Genomic DNA, 25,457 nt, shown 5'->3' on the forward strand with positions numbered 1-25,457 from the left:
GACGTGTCATCTGAGCTGGACACCCTAGGAGAGAAACAAAGTGTATTTTATATAAATAGATAATTTTCATGTCCATAGCTTTATATTTTTCTTTTGATCAACCCCCATAAACTGAAGTTTCTATAGTATGCAAATCGTCTCAATAACTCTTCAGGATCGACCATAATAACTCCATGGACCAGACATCATAGCCTAATTGCTTATACATTAGAGGCAAAAGAAAGATTTGTGAGCGTGCATGTAGAGATAAAATAAAGAGGATACATGCAAAGTTCCCATACTCTTTCAGTCTTTTTGATCTCTTCATACTAGGCTTAGTTAAGTCCCAGGCCCAATCGTTTGTTGCCTTAAATATACTCTAGGATCGTATCCCTCTTTCTTCATCTCCACGAATTCCTAAAACCTGAAAAAATATCGAAAACCTAGCCGTCGAACGATCAAGGTTTCCATGGACGAATCCGCAATCAAAGTAACATTCTTCTTCTTTGTTATTCTTTAATAGATATTTGCTGAATTTAAAATAGTATAATTTCTGATTAGATCTTGTGTACTACTATCTTAGGGGATGGAATTGGATCCTCTGGGAGCTCTAGCAATCGGGTAATCTGATTATTGAGATTTTGTTATCTATAATTTAGATGTGTTGATACAATAACAATATGCCTAGATTATTTATTATTGCAGGAGCGTTGAGATTTTAGTTAAGGGATATGACACTTCCCTTCGTGTTGATGTTGTCAAGAGCCAATTAACGAAACACTTCTCTTCATGCGGAGAGGCTGTGTGTTTTAAATTTCCCTATTTATTTAAAGACGGTACTTCCCACAGGTTTGTGTTTGTGGCTTCTTTTACTTCCTCCTCCAGTTTGCTCTCTCTCTCTCTCAAGTTCATTCTTATAAACTAAGACCATCTCCAATGTATTTCTCTATTTTTTCCTCTATAATAGAAGAACTCTATAATAGAGGTGAGTTTCTCTCCAATGTATTCATTCTTATAAACTAAGACCATCTCCAATGTATTTCTCTATTTTTTCCTCTATAATAGAAGAACTCTATAATAGAGGTGAGTTTCTCTCCAATGTATTCCTCTATTTCTTCCTCTAAAAGGGAATATTCTTAATAGATTCTTTTTTTATTTTATATTTTACACCTCTAACTTATAAATGCTGAAAATTAACCTCTTTATTATATTTTTTGAATTTTTTTCATAAAATTAAAATATTATCTAAATGAAACATTTTATTACATAAAGACATTAAACAATAATAATAAAACAAGATACATATTATCTAACCATCATTATTACTATAGTTTTCCCATAAATGATCAATTAATACATTGCGAAGTGAGAAATGAGCTTCTTTTTTAAAAAAAAAAATCGACATAGAAACTCTTGAAATCGGTTATCTTCATCATCTGGTATTTCGACTTCTGGAGGTGGAGCTTCTCTTCCAATTCCAATCGGTGCATCGAGATCACGTTCATCCTCATGTTATGTAAAATTATACATGTAGTCATTATATCATGTAGCACTTTCTTTTTCCAAAAACGTACCGGTCCTTTCACAATCGCAAAACGTGATTGTAAAACTCTGAATGCACGTTCTACATCTTTCCTACATGCTTCTTGTTGTGCTGCAAAATATTTTTTCTTCGGACTTACTGGCTCATGAATAGTTTGCACTATGGTTGACCATTTCGGATATATACCATCGGTCAAGTAATAACCCATATTATATTCTTTTCTTTGAATGACATAATGGATAGGAGGAGCAATACCTTGAGCGAGATTGGAGAAAAGGTGAGAAGACTCCAACACATTAATATCATTATTAGTCCCATGCAATCTAAAATATGCATGCCATATCCAAAGATCATAATCAGCCACAGCTTCAAGAATTATAGTAGGTGATCCACTACGACCGGCAAATTTTATTTTGTGATTTAAATTCTATAGAAGATCCAAATGTTCGTGAACATTTCCAAGCAGAGAAAGCACGGATTTTACAAAAGCGCAGTCATCAGCAACAAGATAAACAAATTCCTCCTCCATCAACATCATTTGGACAATATTTTAATAATCTTTATGGATCCGAAAGTAATTTACCAGAGTATTAAGTTGTTTTAATATGTTGTATTGATTAATATTTAAATAAAAAATCTTGACTTTTGAATAAAATAATAATATTTATATTTTATTTTAATTATAATTATAGTTATAAAATTTAAGAATCAGTACGTAAACAAAAATCTGTGCTTTTATATGTAAAAATTGTATTTTTTTATAAACAAGTATTTTAGTTACAATCATAAAAATTAGAGGACTACTTTGTAAATAAAAAAGTTTGCCTCTATTATAGAGGAATGCTATTTTTTTCCCTAAATATAGAGGAAGAAATAGCAAATATCTATTTTAGGGGAAGAAATAGAGGTAGGTTGGAGTAGATTTTACTCTATTATAACAATTAAAGGCAAATATAGAAAAGGTTTGGAGATGCTCTAAAAACTACTTGTTGTTTACAGTGCTTGATTTGTATATATTCTGGGAGAAGAAGCAGAAGAGAAGGCACTGCAACTTAGTGGAAGTGAGATGGAAGGACGCAAGATAGTTGCCACTACAACTCACGACTTCATTAAACTTACTCCTGCAATGGCTGCTAGGTTGGCCAAGGCCAACCGAGCCTGGGATAGCCCAAGCGTGGTGGTTAAAGGATATGACACTTCACTTCCTGATGCTGATATCGAGGCCTCCTTGACCAACCATTTCTCTTCATGCGGAGAGATTATTGATTTTCAGATATTCAACTATAAACATCTTCCCATTCAAGATCAGTTAATTTGTGCCCTCTTCCTCCACCTTTTTTTTTTCTTTTTGACAACCAGTTGTGATTTTTTTTCCCTTAAATGTTCTAACTATTTGACTCTTTCAATTCTTAAAGCCAAGCCATCATTTCTATCTGGGGAGAAGGTGCAGAAGAGAAGGCCCTGGAACTTAATGGGAGTGACATGGGAGGATTCAAACTAGTTGTTGTGTCTTCTAAACAACCCGTGGAAAACAGCTGCCCCGATCATCCTGTCCGTGATGATATCCCACGTGGCTACATGATCCCAGGTATATAAATTCTTGATTCTTGTTAACAAGGCAGGGGATTCTCATTTAACTCTTTTGTTTTTTTGTTTTTGTTTCAGATCGGTTTATCAACCCCAAGAAGACGAGCCGTTACAAGATGAAGAAGAAGAAGGCCAACCGTAAGAAGAATTGGAAGTAGAAAGCCTTTTGGTATTCTCAACCTGTGTGATGCGCTGCAATCCTTTTGTCTCTCTTTATGTGATATATTGTCACCTTTAACATTACCTATCTGTCTTATGTATCTGGATGTCAAAACTAAACTCAGTACTCATAATGTGTTCTTTTTGCTTTGAGTAGCTTGACAATTATCTCCTTTGTTACATAATGTTTCTCAGATAGTTAGTTTCGTAACTCAAATAATTTTGTATGATAAAATCTCATTGCTTCCCATCTACCCAAAAAAATGAATTACCCGTTGAGTCAGTCTGATCAGATGTTATCATCACGCTTAGTGTTGATAATAGTGTTCTCTGCCATATTACATTGGTAAATGTTCATTAATCCCTCTTTAGTTCGCTTCTCCTTTTTAGATGTATCTTAGGTTTACCATGTAATAGACCCATATCAAAACTATAAATATATTGGTTAACAAACTATGTATTCCTGTGGATTATCAACATGATATATACAATGAACTCAAGAAATCAGTCATAGAGGTTTCTCCTACGACCAAATTTTACAAAGCCTAACTCTTTTGAATCCACTTTCATACATAGACCGTTGTTGAATATTGACTCTCAATCGAACTTGTGATTTACTCTTGTTCCCTATTCTAGATCACCAATTTGTGTTTAAACAATTACCAGAACCCAGACTAACCCGATCCAAAAAAATTATAAATATACGAATAGGTCTTATGTAGTTATGTATTTATGAATAGGTGGCCTACAAGGTCTTATGTAGTTATGTATACTCTCCTGCTCTAAAGCAGAATAGGTCTTATGTAGTTATGTATTGCCAATATTAGGCTTGGTTGAGGCCCAGGTCCAATCGTTTGTTGTGTTAAATATACTCTAGTTTAGCATCCCTCTTTCTTCATCTCCAAGAATCCCTAAAACTGAAAAAAATCTCGAAAACCTAGCTGTCTAACTATCAAAGTCTCCATGGACGAATCCGCAGTCAAAGTAATATTCTTCTTTTCCTTTGTTATTCTTTAATATATATTTGTTGAATTTGAAGTAGTAGAATTTCTGATTAGCTAGACCTTGTGTACTATCTTAAGGAATGGATAGTGATTTGGATGCTATGAGAGCTCTAAGAAGCCGGTAATTGATTATTGAGATTTCGTTATCTGCAATTTAGATGTGTTGATACGATAATAATATGTATAGGTTATTTAAAATTGCAGGAGCGTTAGGATTTTAGTTAAGGGATATGACACTTCCCTTCATGTGGATGTTGTCAAGAGCCAGTTAACTAAACACTTCTCTTCATGTGGAGAAGTTGTGTTTGTTTCTATCCCCTATTTCGCTATAGACGGTGCTCCCAACAGGTTTGTGTTTGTGGCTTCTTTTTCCTCTCCTCCAGTTTGCTCTCTCAAAAGTTTATTCTTTTAACTAAAAACTAATTGTTGTTTACAGATCTGGATATATATATATTTTGGGAGACGGCGCAGAAGAGAAGGCACTGCAACTTAGTGGAAGTGAGATGGAAGGACGCAAAATAGTTGCTACTTCAACTCACGAGGAGTTCCTTAAACTCACTCCTGAAATGACTGCTAGGTTGGCCGAGGCAGAACGAGCTTATGATGGCAAAATGATTATCGTTAGAGGATATGACACTTCGCTTCCTGCTGCTGATATCAAGACCTTCTTGACCAACCGTTTCTCTTCATGCGGAGAGATTGTTGATTTTCAGTTATTCCCCGTAGAACATCATCCCAGTCAAGATCAGTTTGTGCCTTCTTCCTCCACCTTTTTTTTTTTGACAATTTTTTCCCTTAAATGTTCTAACTATTTGACTGTTTTCTTTTTCTTTTCATGCTTAAAGCCAAGCCATCATTTCTATTCTGGGAGAAGGTGCAGAAGAGAAGGCCCTGGAACTTAATGGGAGTGACATGGGAGGAGGATTCAAACTAGTTGTTGTGCCTGCTTTAAAACCCGTGGGAAACAGCCCCATTCCTGTCGATGATGCTTTCCCACGTGGCTTCATGATCCCAGGTATATAATAAATTCTTGATTCTTGGTAACAAGGCAGTGGATTCTCATTTATCTCTTTTGTTTTTGTTTCAGCTCGGGTTGCCAACCCCAAGAAGACGAGCCGTTACAAGATGAAGAAGAAGAAGGCCAACCGTAAGAAGGCTTGGAAGTAGAAAGCCTATTCTCAACTGGTGATGCACTGCAATCCTACTTTTGTCTCTCTTTATGCGATATATCGTCCTGCACCTTTAACATTATCCCACCTGTCTTGTCTTATATGTGGGTCCCGATGTTAAAACTCAGTACTCATGACCTGTTCCTGTTTCTTTTTTTTTTTTTTGAACTTTGACCTGTTCCTGTTTCATTGAGTCGTTTGTCCGATTTGCGGCTAACTCGAATAATGTTGTGATGGAAAAAAAGGATTTTATTTTTGCCGTATAGTACTCAGTCTTATCAGATGTTATCATCACGCTGAGTAGTGTTAATAATAGATTTCTAGGTATCATTTGCGAATTTGAAAATTCATAGCTACATATTCATACTGTATATTAGGCATGTAGGGATTCAATTTGAAAACAAAATGTATGCGTCTATTGATTATTTTAAGACTATATATTCAGTGTAATGTACACGTGTATAGAGAAGTAACAATATTTTAGGGTTTTGGGGGAGCAAGAAGATGCCCCCTCGCTCGCTGATCATCCCTCTTCTTATAGTGTTCTCTGCCATATTACATCGGTGCATGTTCATTAATCCTCCTTTAGTTCACTTCGTCCGTTTAGATATCTTTTAGGTTTACCGGACCCATATCAAAACTACAAATATATTGGTTAACAATAACGATTTGGTTAAATCTTCTACGTACGTACGTAGATTTCTTATACTGATAAGAAACAAATATTAAAAATGTTTTGTAATATAAATACATCACCATCAAAATGTGTGACCCCTTCTTAACATGCATACCAAAACCAATTTGTGTGACCCATGTATCATTAATTATCATTTACAGATAGATAGAAAATATGTAGATGAAACTTGTATAGATAGATAGATAAAGACTAAACTTACACGAATCCAGGCACTAGAATATCACCTACAATTTCATTGTCTTTTATACCACATATGTGAGTTTTGAGATAACGGCTTCATAACGCGTGCTCGTTTGCTTTATGCTTTTGTCATCAGAAACGCCATCTTAATTAGTCTGACCAATTCGTATATGCTGGTATCGTAATATTATTAGAAATAGATAGTTGAACGTACATAAGTCTAGTTATACCCGTGATGCCGTGTTCTCCTTAGAGGTAATTCTACATTTCCATGAGTAACTACAGAGTAAGGGAATACGAAGTTGTCCTAGGTAGGCGAGTTTACATATCTCGACGCTCATTGGTTAACACATTTTCTTCCATCTGATCTGGTTACATGCATCATGCATGACGAGGTAACTATTCGTGGGTCACATGTTGAAGTTGGCATAACTCATCCAGTTATTTGAGCTTTTCCTAGAATCACACAAACACTCTATGATAAAGCAAAAATGTATAAATGTTACGCGTTGTAGAAAAAAGGGACTATGTGTTTGGCGCTGCATAAGTCAGCTAGAATAAGTTGTTGTGACGGTGCATCACCGTTGGGTTGAGCGTTTGACCGCTGCATAATCGGCCATTCAGGGCGAGTTTTAGAACATGGTGCTATACTAAAGCGGCTAGTGATACTATAAATTTTAAAACTTCTATTATTTTGTAAAAAAAGTTGGTTACTCGCTTTCTCCTGTCTTTAGGAGTGGAGAATTTAATATTCTTCTTTTACATTTTAAAAGGCATCATTTATTTTTTGCTTCAAGCATCATAGTTTGACGGAAGGGTCAATATTATAAATTTTTCTTTATCAAAAGAATATTATAATTTTTTTTTTTTTTGCTAAAGGATTTTCAATTAAAATTGCAGGAGAAAAGAAAATGTTCCAATATTATAATTTTATTTCTGTAATTAAATTGATAAGATAAAAGTGACACAAACACCTTTGGACATGTGGCTTAAACCACCTATGCTAGTCTGACTGTGTACTGAAATATGGTGATTTTTATCTTTTAGTCTGCAAAATTGATCCCTGTGGTTCTATGGTGTAGTGGTTAGCACTCTGGACTTTGAATCCAGCGACCTGGGTTCGACTCCCGGTAGGACCTATTTTAAGCCATTTTAACTTTTTAAAAATACAAACAAATAGCAATGTCATTCTAAAAAACCCATGAATCCATGCCCCCTTCAAGAGCATTCGCCTTTGGAGACGACAAGGAGAAAAAGCATGTACGACTACAACATCCCGGAGTGATTATTCTTCATATATATATATTCTCTCCATGCAGTTACGGTAACGTGTCCAAAATCATGTGGATGAGATATCGCTTCAATGGCATCTCCACATCCGAAACAAAGAATACTACCTTCTTCAACATGGAAAGTTGTACATTTTGTTCAAAATTATAAAAACGATAGTTCTGAAGATGGTAGCTGTTATCTTTCGATTACAATTATCTTACGTTTTGACCAAGGAAGTGATAAGCTGTAGTAGAACGAACGAGAAAAGCTCCCAATTTTATAGAACTATGATTTTTTCGTAGATATGCACTCACTAGTGATCACAAGAAATTATATACTAATATGTATCCAAAATGAACGAACGTTAAAGCCTAGCAAAAGTCGTGTTCTTAATAATATTTTACGGCTTCATCCATTCCTTCAAAAGCATCTTCTTCTTTCCAGCTATAAACGTCTCCACCGTCGATCTAAACTCATCACTGCTCAGGTCATCAATATCACACAACCGTCTCATGCTCCGTCGAAAATCTCCCCGCACGTCAAGCCTCTCCGATCTCGACCTTCGGTAAACCTGATGATCATTAGTACTAGTCTCGGCAACGACTGGAGGCAGAAACGTCATTTCATGCTTCCTCCTTATAGCATGAGCTGTGTCCGTCACGGAGCTGACAGCCCGGACCATCTCTCGCCTCACCGGTCGAGCCTCTTCGGCGGTTAGTGTAACGGAGGTAAAGTCCGTCCCTGACTTTCCATCTGAAGTCTTTTCTTCGTTTTCAGACGCCGGCGGCGGTTCAGAGACTACCGCGGAGGAGGACGAACAACCACCGAGAGGAGTGGTGGTAGCGGATGACAAACCACTGAGAGGAGTGGTGGTTGCGGAGGAAGAAACGTATTGAAAATACAGATCCGGTTCGGTTACTTTTTGGTGGTGGTTAGATAAGGAGAAAATTAGGGCGATGAGAACGTTCACAAGGCAGAAAATGAATATTCCACCGGTCAGACCACCGGAAACAATCCGCCGGAGATACTCACCGACGGAAAGAGACGGCGTCAACCAAGAGAGGAGAAGTAAGACGACGACAAGAACTTCAATCACTGGAAGAAACTTCCACAAATATTTTGTTCTCTCGAACCTCCTCATGGCGTGAATTTTCTCAGCGGCAACATCTTGGGAAACAAAAGAAGCCATTTTTTTTTTTGTAAATCCAACCGGAAATAAACTTTTTAGTAAAGTGGATGGATGATCACTTTGACTTGTCTGAACAATTAGATGAGGGTTTTATATAGATATGTAAAGACTCTCTATAATTGGTTGAATTATTGAAACCAATGGATATATCATCATCATCTATTTTTTCTTATAGGTTGGTCGTGGAAATTTCATGACTACAAGCATTAGGTGAATACGTCCAATTCCAGAAGGAAAAAAATGATCGCATTATTGGGGACAACTTGAATAAAGTGATATATAAAAAGTGAAGAATGGTTGGAACGAGTTGGCGAGTAATAAAAGAGCAGGTGAAGCTGAAGTGAACAGCAAAGACCGGGCCAATGTATAAGCACGCTTGGGCAACGTACACCGCCGGACGAAACTTGACACGTGTTTGTTGGAACCATTTAATATTTCTATTTTATTTTGGTAATAGTGTTAAGATTACCCATATTATATTTGTTTGTACTCTTCAAACTACTACATTCATTGTATGATTTCAAAAAAATAATAGAGTACGAGTGACTAGATTCATCATTTGATAAATTTTCTTGCATTATTTTTGCTTTTTAAAATAGAGTATCAGCGACGAGATTATTTACCATAAGACAAACTTCTCTTGCATTGCTTTTTGAAATAAAAGAGTTCATGACTGGATTTTCATTGTAGTCTCTATGAACAAAGTAAATCTTAAAAATGTGAATATTACATGCAAGGAAAACAATTATGAGCCACTAACCAATTAGTTAAAAAAAGTTGATACTAAATTAAACGGTAGCTAAATTATAGGGCTGGGCAAAAAATCCGAATTCGAAAAACCGAACCGAACCTGATCCGAAAAAGTAGCACCGAACCCGAACCGAAATTGATTAAATATCCGAACGGGTTCAAAATTTCGGTATTTAAAGAACCGAAACCAAATCCGATCCGAACCGAAATATTTTGGGTACCCGAATGTATCCGAAATAAATTTATATAGTTAAATATATACATTGTTTTTATATATAATGTATATTAAAATATTAAAAATATATAAGATACCTTTAAATTTTCCAAAATACTCGGAAAATATATGCAAATAGTCAAAAGTGAATGTTTAAAATAGCTAAAGTATACTGAAAACACCAAAATAGTTAAATATCTATTGATTTTTTATGTAAATATTCAAAGAAAATCAATTTATATGTTAAATTAAGGTATTTTGACATATATGTTATGAAATTTATATGTAATATATTATCTTTCTTATAGATTTTGAAAATTTAAAGTATATAATGAATTTTGAAAATTTAAAAACATTTTAAATGGGTTATTCGAACCCGAACCGAACCCGCAAAGATCCGAACCGAACCCGAACCAAAATTTAGAAATATCCGAATGGGGCTAAAATCTTTGACCCTGAAAACCCGAAACCCGAATGGACTGAACCGAAACCCGAATGGGTACCCGAACGGGTACCCGAACGCCCAGCCCTACTAAATTACATAATACCATATGATTTTGTCCACAAATCCAAACTTAGCTGGTTCACACATCCAGAGACCTGGCTTTGAGATTTTTTGGGCTGGAAGCACAAAATAAACTTGTGAGCTCGTAAAAATTAAAATAGTTAAAAATGAAGCTAAAACATTTGATATTGTTACCTTTATCTTGACAACCATTAGCTTTAAGCCTTTAACCAACTATGTTACTAGAAATCTATAGAATTATTTGCCAAAATTTTATATACTTAATAGAAGACCGAAAGCATATGCTGGCTTCTACCCATGGCCGCTACTGTATGCATGGATGGTTGTAGTTATTCAGCATTCAGTGTAGTTTCTTGTCTTCCCAGGATTAGAGGTGTGTCTGAAGATCATTAAACATATCATCATTCGGTATATGTGTCTGAGATCGAGTTATCCTACATCTAATGACTTTGGTTTTGAGATCATCCCATTGGCCGTGAAAGAGCTTAACGTCCATGTTTCTTTTATTCTATGTTTAGCGTATCATATCATTCATTATACGTGCTTCTTATCTGACCATTATTTTTGTTGGCTTGGCTAGGCATTTTTGTTCAATGACTATTGGGAGGATATTGGAACGATAGGATCATTCTTTGATGCCAACTTAGCTCTCACAGAACAGGTGACTCTTATTCTTATCTACAAGAACAATCTAGTGGCTCAGTGAAATCTAACCACACGCTTTATCTCTGTTTCTTGCAGCCTCATAAATTCCAGTTTTACGATCCAAAAACTCCCTTCTCCACGTCATCACTTTTTACCACCTACCAAAGTTGATAAATGCATTACTACCGTTTTTTTAGTTGATGATGATATTCATTGATCCTAGCTTGTTCAAAATGTGTTCTTGAACTGCATATACTAGATTCCACAACTGCACATGGATGTTTCTTGAGGGAGTGTGCATCACTCTATTGTGGGAATACGATCAAGTGTAGAGTCTGGAGTAGAGCTTCAAGATACTATGATGGGAGTAGATTTCTACTAGACAGAAGCTGAAATTGCGTCTATGTTGGCAGAAGGTAAAGTTCCGATAGGTGTAGGTGAGAACACCAAGATCAGGTAGACAACCTTTGCCTGGTTCTGACTGATTGAGAATTACATAATTTAACATTAGACATAAAAGATGATTATCTCGTAGTCATGTACATATGTAAAAAAATTTTGACGTAAATAAAATATATAAAAATTTATGACGTAAGTAAATTATAATATTTGATTAATATTTTAGTTTTAAATTTGAATTATTTTATAATTATATGTATACTTATATTATAATGTTATACTATATATTAAGTAGATATTTGTTTTGGTCCTTTTGGATATGTAATATATAATTGGTTTGGTTGTCACTTTAATATATTGTATTACATCTACTTTCTGAATTCAACTTTAATATTTTTTAAAATAGATTAAAATTGTGATTAATTTGTTATTTACGTTTAGGTTGGTTATTGTTTTAGATAGGTAAACATATTTTAATAAAATTATGTATAACCTAATATATATTATTTTGTGAGTTAAAACAAAACCTAAAAGTGTTCAACTTAAAATTACAAAATAACTAAATGTTAACAATTGGTAATATTTTGTAGTATTCTTTAGTAATATGTTTTGAGTAATTCCGTAACATATATATATATATATATATATATATATATATATATATATATATATATATATAATAGAATATTATTATAAAATAATATATTTTATTTTAGTTAGATCTTCGAGATATAAAAAATTGGATTAGTCCATTTACTCATTTTGTAAGCATATGGAGTTATATATATATTCTTTCAAATTCAGTTGAACTATAAATATTTTAATTAAATAAACATATCATCAAATATTATTTTTAGCAATATTTATATCTTATGATTAACTTGCAACCATATAAATAATTCAAAATGTGAGACTGAACTGAAAAACTATATTTTACCATCCTATAATTAGTAAATATAAAATATTTAAGTGTCATAAACCAATCATGTAATATCATATTTTTGAAAAACATTTGTGTTATAATTAACTTAAGACTAAATAAAAATTCCATAAAATTAGATTGAAAAATATTATTATTGTCACTTGATCATAACTATATTATTGGATTAAACTTCTTAGTTTTTGAATACCACAGCGTTTTAAAACACTAATTGAACTATGGATTTTTAGAATATCATCGATTCATAAAACTTGGAATCCCTTAACATTTTAACGTTTTTAGTTTTATCCAAACAACATATCATGCAATGGAGCATTTTGAAGCTAATGAGGATTTCATTATTGTGAGATATTCAGGTAATAGGACTTTTGATGAAGCACAAATAAAAAGAGATTCAGTATATTTTATTCCTCATGTTCTGAAACATATAACATTGGTGATCTCCTAGGATTGAATCTCCAAGATGGAAAAGTGTATGTTGGTAAATTCTTCGATAGTGAGTGTCTAAATCATATACTTGGAGATACAAAACACTGAAAGATATTTGATAAATTACAACATTTGAAACTTTCAGGAATCTTTCTAGGCTGTGTGTACAAAAATTGTTCATAAACTCTTGTCTAAAACGAATTATTCTGTAAGTTGTAATATGTGTGTGCTTGGATTCATGCATTACATAGAAATAAATGACAGAAGCACATATGGAGACATTCACAAATATTTACAGTGGCAAGTTATCATGAATCATTTAGATACTATCAAGGACCAACCTGGAGCCAAAAAATTCCGTAGCTACTTAACCCAATCAGAGCAAATGATCTTAAGGTAAATGAATTCTATCTAAAATATCTTTTCTGAGAAATTGTTATATTTGGATCTAATATTGTGTTTTAATAGGTATCTATGAAGACACAGCTTGTGTCATGGCAAGACTTTATCGAGATGCAACAACAGCAAACATATTTGTGGTATTAATATTCATTTTTTCTTTTGTAGGTATGTTGTTGTGGCCGATGAAGACGTCAACATGGTTGAGCACATCTCAAAATACATTTTTAAATCGAATGGGACCCCAAATCAAATAGGTCACGTGAAACCATTTCCTTACCATTGACCTTAGAGGGTGAAGAATGTCCAATTGCATATCATCGCTTCAGTTGAATACTACAAACTTTTTTGTAGGCAATCATGAGAAACTTTTACATATTGTTAAAGCTAATAACAAATGTTCCATATGATGCTACAATGAAATTTTTGCCTGTTAAATTCAAAATCCTTAATTCTTTTTTTTTTTTAAATTGCTTAAGAAAAATCTAAATGGATCAGAAATCGATCGGAAAAATTAAATATGATTTTGGCCGCAAACCCAAAATTTAGATGGTTTACATCACATCAATGGTTATAGTTTTTTGTTTCTATTTTATTAGTTTTTTGGCATTTTGGCCACATAACTATAAGAAAACACAAAACTAAGTGTGTAACTATAACATCTAAGAGAATGTGATATTTATACAATATATACTATTTTGTCCTTCTTCACTTTCACCTATCTTTTTTGATCAATTTTATAAGTTTTAAAATAACTAATTCAAATTTCTTTTATACCTATAAAAACCATATTTTTTTGTATATGAAATGTTTTGAATTTTGTAAAACTAACATATATCTATAAAATTGAATATGTACAGTTATAATAATGTTGTTATGTTCTATTTTATTTTTGGAATGTAGAATATAATTATAATTATACAATCTCATTTTCCTTAATTTCTCCATCTTTCTCTTCTCTATCTCCCTCCATATGTCATTCTCTCCCCCCCTCCATCTCCCCCAGCCTCGCTCCCTCTCTCTATCCATCTCTATTTTTTATATATTTCTAATATATAATGTTCAAATAACATATTGTCATATTCTCTTTTATTTACGAAACATATAATATAATTTTAATTATTGTATTTTCTCTTTTGCTCTCTCTCTCTCTCTCGTAGACTTTCACATACTAAACTAAACGGTCATCAAATATATAATATCAAAATTTAATAATTTATATTATACCATGCACTTAAGCATCTCTCTTACAACAATTATCTTCTTTTATATTAGACATTATGTTTAATCCACTGAACGTTACAAATAAATAATACTCAAAAAGTTAAATTATTTTTATAATTGTATTTGTCTTTCAAATTATCTATTCTTTATCGACACTATAAATATAATATATCTAATATTATGTGTGGCATACAAATACTCACGCGCGGTAGAGGACTCTAATGTCTATATTTGTGTGATAAATAGACACATTTCTTAAGTCATGACATATTCTTAATTTTTTCGGAATATAGTTAAACCACAGATTCTCTCTTTTCTTAAATACCAAATTAGATTTTAACCAAAAGAATAGATGAAAAATGTATCTCATACGAATTTGATATAATTTTCAATATTAATTTTCATTTATTATACATTCCATTAACAATTCTGTTTCAGGTTCAATGGTGTTATTTCCAATAATACCCTTTAATATTGCTTATTTTCTGCTAGAAGCAGGGCACCGTTTTAAAACCTTTAAGATCTTTTTTTTTTAATTGCTTGAGAAAAATCTAAAACGGTTGGCGGTGTTAGTCGTCAGATGATTCACGAGGATCACACTGTTTACTCTCTTTGATCTCTACTTATCACTTTCCCGTTTCTCTTTGAGCCTAAAAAGTTAAAAAAGATCACACTCACACTTGAGAGAGAAACTTTACTTAGGGGCTGTTCCCACTTGCAAAAACTAGTCGACTTCTCGATTCTCTTTCACTTTTTATAACACTGTACAACCGAATCTCTTGTGTCTGAAAAGTTCCCATTTTTCGATCTGGGTTTCATCTTTTTTTTTTTTCGTAGTTTCTGATTCTAAGGTTCTTCTCCTTCAATTATTCCCTTTGAGTTTTTTTCAAATAGTACAGGTTGTTGTGAAAATATGGCGTCTTGCTGTCCAACAATGAAGCTTCAGTGTACCAGTAGTAGTTCCTCTGGTCTGAACAGAAAAGTTGTTTCCGACTCTAGAAGAGTTTGTGCCTTGTGGGGAGCCGAGGTTGTCAAGGCTTATCATCTGAAGGCACAGAGTGGTGGACCTCAGAAGATTCAGACAAGGCTCATTCGCTCTGTTCTCACCCCATCTGTTGATCAAGAGTCTCATGTATGTTTTCACACACACTAAGAAGTCTCTTTGTTATGTTGCACCTTCTGTGATCTTATCTCTATGTATGCTCTATTAAGTGGGTTTTAGTTTATGTTGTGCTTTGAAATGAACTTTAAGTTTTTACAGCTTCTATTCCTGCTAAGTAGCATTTTTGTTTCTTCCAAGTGCTGTTTTGATATATACAGATGTGCATTGTTTCAGGAACCTTTGTTGAGAACTCCAAGAGCAGACCCAAAGAATGTGGCATCTATCATACTAGGTGGCGGTGCTGGGACTCGCTTGTTCCCTCTAACTAGAGGGAGAGCTAAACCTGCGGTGCCAATTGGAGGGTGTTACAGGCTGATAGATATACCAATGAGCAATTGCATCAACAGCGGTATTAGAAAGATCTTCATCTTAACTCAGTTCAATTCTTTCTCCCTCAATCGCCACCTTTCCCGCACTTACAACTTTGGCAATGGTGTCAATTTCGGTGATGGTTTTGTTGAGGTGAGATACCATTGCCCCCCCGCCCCATCATATATATTCATTTATGTTGATTTTTCACTTGAAGTGTTGCCTCCTTTGGGAATGATTAGGTTCTTGCTGCAACTCAAACTTCTGGAGATGCAGGAAAGAAATGGTTTCAGGGTACTGCTGATGCTGTTAGGCAGTTTATATGGGTCTTTGAGGTACTCATTAATACTATTTGTCTCTCTTCATTCTCATTAGTAATGTCTATCTTGTCTCTGCAACAAAGGAAACATAACTTGGTGGTGTGTGTTTATGCAGGATGCCAAGACAAAGAATGTGGAACATGTCTTGATCTTGTCTGGTGATCATCTCTATCGGATGGATTACATGAACTTTGTGCAGGTTTAGCTTTGTTCTTCTCATTTTTTGACACTGAGAGGTTCATGTGAACGCTGTTTCATTTATTGTTCGCTTCTGTTTTTGCAGAAGCACATTGAGTCAAATGCTGATATCACAGTTTCTTGTCTTCCCATGGATGAGAGGTGTGTCGGAGGATCATTAACCTTGTTCATGTCCTGCATTTGCTTGATGAATTTGATCCCATTTGTTCTTCTATTCACAGCCGTGCTTCGGATTATGGTCTGCTTAAAATTGACGAGTCAGGACAAATCGTTCAGTTCTCAGAAAAGCCAAAGGGAGATGACTTAAAGGCAATGGTAATGGTCCTCATGTTTTTCTCAAAACATTCATGACTGCATGCTAAACTCAACTAACTTTCTTTCTTGTTTTCAGCAAGTTGATACTACTGTTCTTGGTCTGCCACCGAAAGAGGCTGCAGAGCTCCCATACATTGCATCGATGGGCGTTTATGTGTTTAGAAAAGAGGTTCTGCTAAAGCTTCTAAGTTCGAGTTATCCTACATCCAACGACTTTGGTTCCGAGATCATCCCCTTGGCTGTGAAAGAGCATAACGTCCAGGTTTCTGTTTAGCATATCATATTATTCAGAGTATATGTGCTTCCTCTCCTCTGACCTTTTATTTTATTTTTTGTTGGCTAGGCGTTTCTGTTCAATGACTATTGGGAGGATATTGGAACTATAGGATCATTCTTTGATGCCAACTTAGCTCTCACCGAACAGGTGACACTTGTTCTTATCTACAAGAACAGTCTAGCGTGAAATCTAATCACTCTGTTTTTTTTTGGGCAGCCTCCTAAGTTCCAGTTCTACGATCCAAAAACGCCCTTCTTCACGTCTCCACGGTTCTTGCCACCTACCAAAGTTGATAAATGCAGGGTACAGTTCTTGTTTACTACCTTCAGTTGATTATGATATTCATCGATCCTAGCTTGTTTTGTTGAATTGCAGATAATTGACTCCATAGTTTCACATGGATGTTTCTTGAGGGAGTGCAGTGTGAAGCACTCTATCGTGGGCATACGATCACGTGTTGAGTCTGGAGTAGAGCTTCGGGATACGATGATGATGGGAGCAGACTTCTACCAGACAGAAGCTGAAATCGCGTCTCTGTTGGCAGAAGGGAAAGTCCCTATAGGTGTAGGTGAGAACACCAAGATCAGGTAAAATAACCTATTCTCTAGTTCTGAAGGAAGAAGATTCCTATGTTGTAGCCATTCACTGTCTTGCGTTGTGTATAAATGCAGGAACTGTATCATTGACAAGAACGCCAAGATCGGGAAGAACGTGATCATAGCGAATGCAGATGTATATATCTTAATTCTCATTAAATCTTTTGTTCATTTTCGATGGTTTTTTTTTAATGGTGTAACGTTTTCTTTGTTGTGTTGAGGGTTGCAGGGTGTGGAAGAAGGAGATAGACCAGAGGATGGGTTTTACATAAGATCAGGCATAACGGTTGTGTTGAAGAACGCTACCATTAGAGATGGTCTGGTTCTTTAACTCTCAAACCTATCGTACGAGCTGTGTAAATCTCTTCTTGTGACTTTTAACAAGAGACGCTATGTTCGATTGAAATAATTTAATAAAACAGGAGGGACAACTTAAAAAAAGACTGTTATCAACTTACGTTTTAAAATATGTTATTCAACTCATTAAATGTTTGGTGATCTTCTAATGGAGAACTTGTTATGAAACTGGACTTTCTCAAAATATAACATCTAGTAGATGTTCCTATAAATATAACATATCACCAAATTTTATACATTTCTTGTTAGTCGGTGACACGGACGGACATGGAACATGATATGCACATATTCGCAGTTTCTAGCCCTCAAAAAAAAAGCTCCAACTTCTTGTGTCTTACTCTGGTCTTTCTACAATCAAACTGTCTTACCATGCTCAACTTGGTCGTGTGGTTGTGAAAACAAGTTTCAAGATAGTACATGTATCGAGTTAGTTCCTATTCTTTCAGTAGGAACTCCATCTTGGTTTTGTTTTGATGTATTTAATTTCTGAGAAAATAGCTTCGGTAGTACCATCTCTTTCAGGGAAGAACAAACTTGAACTACTCTCACAAAGGCTGGTCATTGACATAGCCAAGTGAAATATTAGCCTATCGTTTTTTGTTTGAATATGCTACATAGACATAGATCCTCAAAGTTGTTTAAAAGAATTTCTTCTAATTTTTTTTACTAAATCTGTGTAGAGACGCTCCCTCAAATCTCAGGACCAACTTGCAATGTAGGCAGTAAACGTGTCCCATCTGAAATCATTGGCATGTAAAACTAACGACAAAGAGTAATGGCGAGTGAAGGTCAGCATCACAAAACTTTATGAATCACTCGGAGACTCGTAGTGGAATTTGGTAGTCACTCGTCATGCATCCCAACTTCGAACCGCTTATTCGCATATCTTTCTCTTGTTCGTATGCATAGCTAAGATATCACATTATATACCAACACGAATCTAGATTTCTCTAGATATTATGATTTTAGGTAACTGAATAATTACCCTTATTATTCATTCCAAAGATTTCTCTAGATATTCAAAATATTCTCTAAATCTTTCATTAATATATTTTCCATTTTATTTACTAAATTTCCTTACTGATAAATCCAAAAATAAATACAAAATCTTTGTTGACTTATATCGTTACGTTTACTTCTTATTCTCTCCTTTGCGTCGTTCAAAAAAAAATTATCTCCTTTGCTTCTTCTCCCCATCGTTCAGCTATGTCGGCTAACCAAAAGAGAGGAGATGGAGATGTGAATCCGGAGGAGGCCTTGCCGTCGTCTCCTTCTCAACAGCTTCTACGTGAAAGACTCAAAGCATATGAGAATATGTATGGGTCCTTGGATGATCATTACTCACGTAAAACCGGATCTTCACAGTTTGCTACTTCATCAGATTTGCGAACCCTTGAATCTGACTTTAGAAGACTGGGTGTCTCTGATTCAAACCCTCGCCAACAGCCCCTACGTGATCAACGTGGAAACAATCAATTTCCTTTGAGTGCTGGAGATCGAGGTATCAATGAATACTTTAACCCTTCGTATTTTCAGTCTCAAACTGAACAAGAACAGATTAATCTCGAGAGGATGTGGTTTAGGATAGATAATCCTGTTAATGGTTATGATGGTTATAAGTCATCTAATTATGGTTCTTATGGGCGTGGCAATGGTGATACGTCGGTCCGTTCTCCGTACGTTTACCACAATGAGGTTCCTTTTTCTCCAAGTAATAATCATAATTTTGGTAATCAAAGCCCTTGGAGTTATTCACACGGTTATGTGCCTAGGACCTATGATCTATTCAATATGAATAACTCTAGGGCTACGGATAACACAGTGTCCCACGCTAAAAACCGTGTGGATTATGTCGAGTTGCAAAACTTGATTGCGGAAGGTTCAAGAGACACTATTGATAAGATATTTGATGAGCTGATATCACATGTTTGTGAGCTGATGACTGACCCTTTTGGCCATCAAGTCTTTCAAAAGCTCATGGAGAAATGCACAAATGAACAAATCACTCGGGTTTTGAAAACTGTCACCCAACAACCTAATCAGTTTGTGAGAATTTGTGGCGATTCGCATGGGTATACACTTCATTTTTTATATATGTTCATTTGATATAATCCGATTTAACTGATTTGTATTTTCTTTTGGATATCACAGAACGCATGCAGTACGAGATTTGATCCGATGTCTTAGTTCTGAAGAGCAAGTATCCCACTTCATGGTAACTATATGCCATGTTGCACTACTTCTGAGCAAGAGCACTAATGCAAATGATGTGATTATGTTTTGCTTCAGCCATTTTTCTCCTTCACAAACCAATGTAAGTATCTCTCATTTCTTAATTATAAACTTCAGTGACATATTTTATGTGATCTCTGTTTTGTTCTATAGGGACTTCTCCAAATGATTGTTCAAAACTGTTATCAAATTGCAATTGATCATTATGGGTCTTGTCTGCTTCAACAATGCATTGGAAAATCTCGTCGAGAAATAAGGGAGCCTTTGATTAGAGAAATAATCACTAATGCCATGAACCTATGTGTGGATCGTTATGGGTATGTATTACACAACTAACATTAATAACTTTTTATCACATTTTTATTCTTGCATGAAGTATATTTTTTCCATTTGTCAGAAACTATGTGGTCCAGTATCTGTTGGAATTGGAAAATTTTCAAGTGGCAGCAGCTTTGTCGAGATACCTCAATGGGAATTATGTGCAACTCTCTTGTGACAAGTATGGAAGTCATGCGGTGCAAAAATGTTTAGAAAGTAGACAATTTAACTCGAGAATGATCATCCACGAGCTGCTTACTGACATTGATTCACTTCTTGTACATCCTTTTGGAAACTATGTGATTCAAACTGCATGGGTTGTATCTCAGGTAAGAAAAATAAAATGCTTTTAGATCCATTTTGTGTGAAATCATTAGCTTATTTGTTTGCTTTGTCTTGCAGAATGATATGCGACGTGAATTGTTGTGCCATATTAACAGGAATCATCCATTGATGAGGTGCAATAGATACGGGCGAAAAATACTTGAAAAACTTAATCTTTGGACATAAGAGGTTATGTTGTGGAATTAGATGAGAAGACCAGGCACGATTATTTATTCATGTTGGTGTTGTTGTTTTTCTTTTTCATTCAGACGTTGACTCAATACTGTCAACTGTTTTTCTACTATTAAATGTTTTTTTAGGTATGTGTTGTAGTCTTAAATCTCAATAGCTAGAGTCTCATCTCTTCAACCGTCAAACTGCTTTTAGGTTTACGAGTTTATGTTGACTACTTTCTTTGAGTAAAATCCTATTTGTTTTATCTTAATTTTTATAACTTTTCTTTTTAATATGGACTTAAAGCTGGTGATCTCATTTATTTACTTTGTGGCCGAAGAGCTTTATGAATTTAGGGAGAGGACCTGCCGGCACCTGGCATTCCTTTTGTTTTAGCTTGCGCAACACAAAATCATGTTTCTAAATAAAAACCACTTGCATTTACCATGACAATTACAATTTGCAAGAGTGAAAATCTGATGAAAAAGATAAAGCAGAAATAATAAGTATACATTAGAATGCACAGGATCATCATATTCAATTGCTTTGTTCTGACTTTAATTTTCATCTCTAAGAGCATGCATTCCTGTGCTGCTTTTATATAGAGTATAATATAACTGCATGTGGTACATGGAGCTTGTTCCTTGTGAGGGCAAGGTCCTGGAGGGTTGTCATGGGAATCTTGTGTAGAGGCGGCACACACCTAAGCAGTTTACTGGGAGACGACCATCAGTACGTTCGTACCATGAAGACTATAAGCTCATTCTGGTAGATCTGTGGCTACACTTTTAAGGTTTGGAGATATGTCAACGGGACATAACAGACTAACAGTATAACTCTATGAACACAAGTGAAACAAGCATGGGTGACTGATCATATTTGGTTCAATGTCCCTGGCTTGTCAATGGATTGCTTTCCACCTTCTGAACTCGTATTTGAAAACTTATCTATAGACTATATAGATCCCACAATTCAGGCATTGCAAGCAGGGTTCAGTAGACAGAAAAATGGGTGATGTATAATGGTTTAATTTAAGTAAAAAGCTATGAAGCAGGACATCAATAATGCGTATAAATCATTCAAAAACAAACCTTATATAGATTATTATTCTACTTTGCTCTAAAAAGCTTTTTGGAGGAAATGTAGTTGAAGATGTAAATTAAATAGTGGGTAGGAGAAGTTGGTTCTCTTTGCTGCATAATGTTAAAGAGGAATGTATATGGTCTCTATTGGAGCCAAAATGTTTTTTTTTTTTTGCTTTGCAGTTTGCATATAATAGCCTATATCAGATTGGACCTGCTTAATAATGTAATAATTCCTTGTTTCTGTTGTAGCAGAGATAAAGCACAACAGCCGAGTGGAGAAGAAACTAGGCCGGTCGGTTCATTAGCTAGCCAACAAGATGCATGTATGATTAGGCAAGTTTGCTCAGAGGTACCGGTTTTCTAGTCCGGTTGTTATGAACCGATTATTTCACAAACATTCTAAATCAATAACTCTGTTTATTGATCTATCTTGTTGTGAAGGTCAGATTTTGGCGCCCTCATCTGACTTCACCGGACTTGGTGTTGGATTAGGGGTCGGTGTTGGCTGTGGATTTGGCCTTGGCTGGGGTTTGGAGGTCCCTTCACCACTTCTCTCTAAATATTTTTTACTTCAAAACAAGGGTGTCGATTTCACTTAGCTGAGACATGAACTTAGTTCCAAGTATTGTTAAAACAAAATCAATGAAACTAAGATATCATGTTCCTAATCGGTAAAAGATGATGGAAATGTTCATGACATGAGAGCAATGACAATTGTTAGAAAATAGTCAACATATTGGAAAGCTATATTATAAAGAGATTAAAACAGACCAATTTTTTCAACTATACTCGATCGTGACATGCTTAGAGTGTCATTAGCAATAACTCTAGCTTACATTTGATGGTAAATTCATACTGAATTGGATTATTTCTGTTGCTTTCTTGCAGGGATGCCTTTGAATGTACTAGGCATTGGTGTTGGTAAGCTTTAATACATGTGTTTTCTTCTGCGCCTTAATATAATCTCACAAGTAGGGGTACAGCTGCTTCATCTTACATAAATAACGAAACTCTAGTGTTATTGGTATTTTGAAGGTGGTGGTTGCGGTGTGGGTTTAGGCCTCGGGTGGGGGTTCGGGACTGCCTTTGGTAGTCACTACCGATCATCTAAACTTACATTTCAAGGCATCCAGTTAGACAAGACTTCGGATAAACGAGAGGATAAGGTGGTGGAAAACATGTCCAAAATCACTTAGCAAGTCTCGTCTACTTTCAATTATTAGAATTATCAAGTCCCACATCATGCACTGAGCACGATTTGATTGTAAAAAGAAAAGAGTCTGACATCCAAAACCACTTGGAATAATCGAACAAAAATTCATATTTGTATTACAAAACATCCAGTTACGCAATGTTTCACTCTAGAATATGTTTACTCGAATTACTACTGTGTAAAGTTGAAAAGCAGTTTTGCAAAATCCGTCTAAGTTGAAAAAAAAAAGCCCGTAGACTTTGCATGTTAAACTGTATAATCACAAAATGCAATAAAACTCAGAAGGCGTGGAAATAAATCATGCGAATCAGACCCATCACCAGGAAACTCGTTTTGGTGAGCCACCATATAAACACTTCTCTTTACTGGCACGCCACCCATGCTAACTCGCTTATATATATAGTGATGTCTGTGTGGCTGTGTATTCAATCAGAGGTACTGCTTTCTTTCTCAGATTCTAACTAAAACAATTGTGTTACTAAGTATCCATCATGCGCAGAGTGATGTTTTGGTTTCTTGTTTCCATGTATCTATGCCTCATTGGCCATATGATTGGTGAGGCTGCAAGAGAAGGTGCCATGCTGAGTGAAGCAAAATCCAGTGAGATGGGAAAGAGTCACCAACACGTAACCGGGTTTAAGGGCGAACTCACAGCTGGAGGCTATGGGGGCGGCGATCCAGGGTATGGTGGATACGGTCCAGGTGGTGGTGGTGTTGTGATCGGTGGTGGATTTGGTGGTGGTGGTGTTGGTGGTGTGGGTTGGGATGGAGGGAACAGAGGAGGCGGTCCGGGATACGGGTCAGGTGGTATTGGTGGTGGAGTCATCATTGGCGGTGGTGGTGGTGGATGTGGGGGTTCATGCGGTGGTGGTGGGTGTGGTGGTTCATGCGGTGGTGGTGGTGGTGGTGGTGGTGGACCTGGTGGTGGATATGGACACCTTGAAGCCAGCATGAAGGAATCAGGCAAAAACTAGAAAAAAGCAAGCAGTTTCGTTAGATCGTAGAAGGAAAACGCAATAAGGATGTACTTTAGCATCTTGATCATGTTTAGGAGTTTGTAATGGTGTCACGTTTAATGGAATAAGAGTTTTCTTTGGTCTTTTAAAAGTTTTTTTGAATTCTCTCTTTACGTCTTCTCTTGGATTGGAACATTCGAGCAGATTCTATTGTATAAAGGATACAATAGCGTCGTTATTGACATCTGAGGCTCTTTTTCCACCACAGATATTGCATCTTTCACAGAGAGACCAGACCACTTTTGGTGAACAAGGTTCTTCCCAACTCTTCTACCATTTACATAAAAAATGCATGCAAAGTTCCAATATGACTAACTTTTAAGAAGCTTTTTTCCATATATGCATACAGTTTTGAGTGTTTTGTTGTAAGTGTAACTATCTGCAAATGGTTGCCATTTTAAAACTTTTTGGTGTAGCTGGTAGAATACCACAAGATGCATACAGAGTTTCATTATTATTAAACTATAAGAAGGTTTTCTTATAGTGATTTTTAGTTTCTTCGTTGTTAATGGGTCCAATTGGTTAAACATTTTTTTTAAAAAAGCACTTTTAACTTTTGTAGTTGTTATCCAGAACACACCCGAAGTAGCAGATGCTTCAGCAACTATAAACAATTAGCAAAAGTGGTTATTGCTTGGCCCAAGTTGCTTCTCTAGTGGATTTTCCTTTTAGATTATTATCTAGTGTGGTCTTTTTTTTGTTTGCGCGTAAGATTTGGTGGCTTGAGGTAGAGCAAGACTAGCCACCAAACTCCTAAAGCATATCCAAGTCCATATGTCTTGTTTCTAGTTCTACCACCAGTCTACCGACCACATGGTCCCTTCTTACATTATTGAACGTTATAAGCAAAAATAAAATGCGACTTTGTAACGGAAGAGATTCAAGCTTCAAACAGACTTTCTCTACTGCAGAAACTTGGTTGTTATTAAGAGAGAAGAAGACTCCAGTGAATTGGTCGAAAGGTGTGTGGTTCACTCAAGCCACACCGAAGTTTGCCTTTATCGCTTGGTTGGCAGTTCTAGATAGACTGGCTACTTTGGAAAGGATTGCTAGATGGAGTCAAGGATTGAATGACACATGTGTTCTGTGTAAGAGTGCTGTGGAATCAAGGGATCATCTTTTCTTTGAGTGTTCCAACACTACTCAGGTATGGGAACATGCTGTTAAGGGGATCCTCCGGAGTTCTCACACGAGAGTGTGGTCTGAGATTATGATGATTATTATGGACGAGACAAGGGAGAAGAAGAGTTTATTCT

At 35.5% G+C, this 25,457-nt stretch overlaps 5 protein-coding genes, 1 non-coding gene and 1 pseudogene across 6 annotated transcripts; 6 read left to right on the top strand and 1 right to left on the bottom strand.

Annotated features, from left to right (window-relative positions):
* Positions 1-4,353: 4,353 nt before the first annotated feature.
* Positions 4,354-5,673, top strand: LOC108845408 (nucleolin 1-like). Its single transcript, XM_018618626.2, has 5 exons — positions 4,354-4,393; positions 4,477-4,620; positions 4,709-5,020; positions 5,118-5,287; positions 5,360-5,673. Exons 1-5 carry the CDS (start codon positions 4,374-4,376, stop codon positions 5,437-5,439), a joined length of 726 nt encoding a protein of 241 aa, XP_018474128.2. The 5' UTR covers positions 4,354-4,373; the 3' UTR covers positions 5,440-5,673.
* Positions 5,674-7,385: 1,712 nt separating this feature from the next.
* Positions 7,386-7,457, top strand: TRNAQ-UUG (transfer RNA glutamine (anticodon UUG)). The gene has a single exon. It is a non-coding gene; the product is annotated as a tRNA-Gln (tRNA).
* A 222-nt stretch (positions 7,458-7,679) lies between these two features.
* LOC108854616 (uncharacterized) lies at positions 7,680-8,951 on the bottom strand. Its single transcript, XM_018628224.2, has one exon. It carries the CDS (start codon positions 8,777-8,779, stop codon positions 7,991-7,993), a length of 789 nt encoding a protein of 262 aa, XP_018483726.2. The 5' UTR covers positions 8,780-8,951; the 3' UTR covers positions 7,680-7,990.
* A 1,730-nt stretch (positions 8,952-10,681) lies between these two features.
* On the top strand, positions 10,682-11,374 carry LOC108845417 (glucose-1-phosphate adenylyltransferase large subunit 2, chloroplastic-like; annotated as a pseudogene).
* Positions 11,375-14,848: 3,474 nt separating this feature from the next.
* LOC108845579 (glucose-1-phosphate adenylyltransferase large subunit 2, chloroplastic) lies at positions 14,849-17,923 on the top strand. The gene is made up of 12 exons (XM_018618792.2): positions 14,849-15,437; positions 15,642-15,929; positions 16,019-16,111; positions 16,212-16,295; positions 16,380-16,435; positions 16,516-16,609; positions 16,686-16,871; positions 16,953-17,033; positions 17,103-17,189; positions 17,262-17,473; positions 17,558-17,618; positions 17,712-17,923. The coding sequence occupies exons 1-12, from the start codon at positions 15,219-15,221 to the stop codon at positions 17,811-17,813; spliced, it is 1,563 nt and encodes a 520-aa protein (XP_018474294.1). The 5' UTR covers positions 14,849-15,218; the 3' UTR covers positions 17,814-17,923.
* Positions 17,924-18,961: 1,038 nt separating this feature from the next.
* Positions 18,962-21,158, top strand: LOC108858050 (pumilio homolog 15). Its single transcript, XM_018632038.2, has 5 exons — positions 18,962-19,911; positions 19,991-20,153; positions 20,225-20,388; positions 20,469-20,718; positions 20,792-21,158. The coding sequence occupies exons 1-5, from the start codon at positions 19,046-19,048 to the stop codon at positions 20,897-20,899; spliced, it is 1,551 nt and encodes a 516-aa protein (XP_018487540.2). The 5' UTR covers positions 18,962-19,045; the 3' UTR covers positions 20,900-21,158.
* Positions 21,159-23,563: 2,405 nt separating this feature from the next.
* Positions 23,564-24,279, top strand: LOC108855763 (uncharacterized). The gene has a single exon (XM_018629658.2). It carries the CDS (start codon positions 23,677-23,679, stop codon positions 24,157-24,159), a length of 483 nt encoding a protein of 160 aa, XP_018485160.1. The 5' UTR covers positions 23,564-23,676; the 3' UTR covers positions 24,160-24,279.
* The last annotated feature ends 1,178 nt before the right edge of the window (positions 24,280-25,457 follow it).

This window comes from Raphanus sativus, chromosome 1, assembly GCF_000801105.2.
Source record: "Raphanus sativus cultivar WK10039 chromosome 1, ASM80110v3, whole genome shotgun sequence".
In the NCBI taxonomy this organism is placed as follows: Eukaryota; Viridiplantae; Streptophyta; class Magnoliopsida; order Brassicales; family Brassicaceae; genus Raphanus; species Raphanus sativus.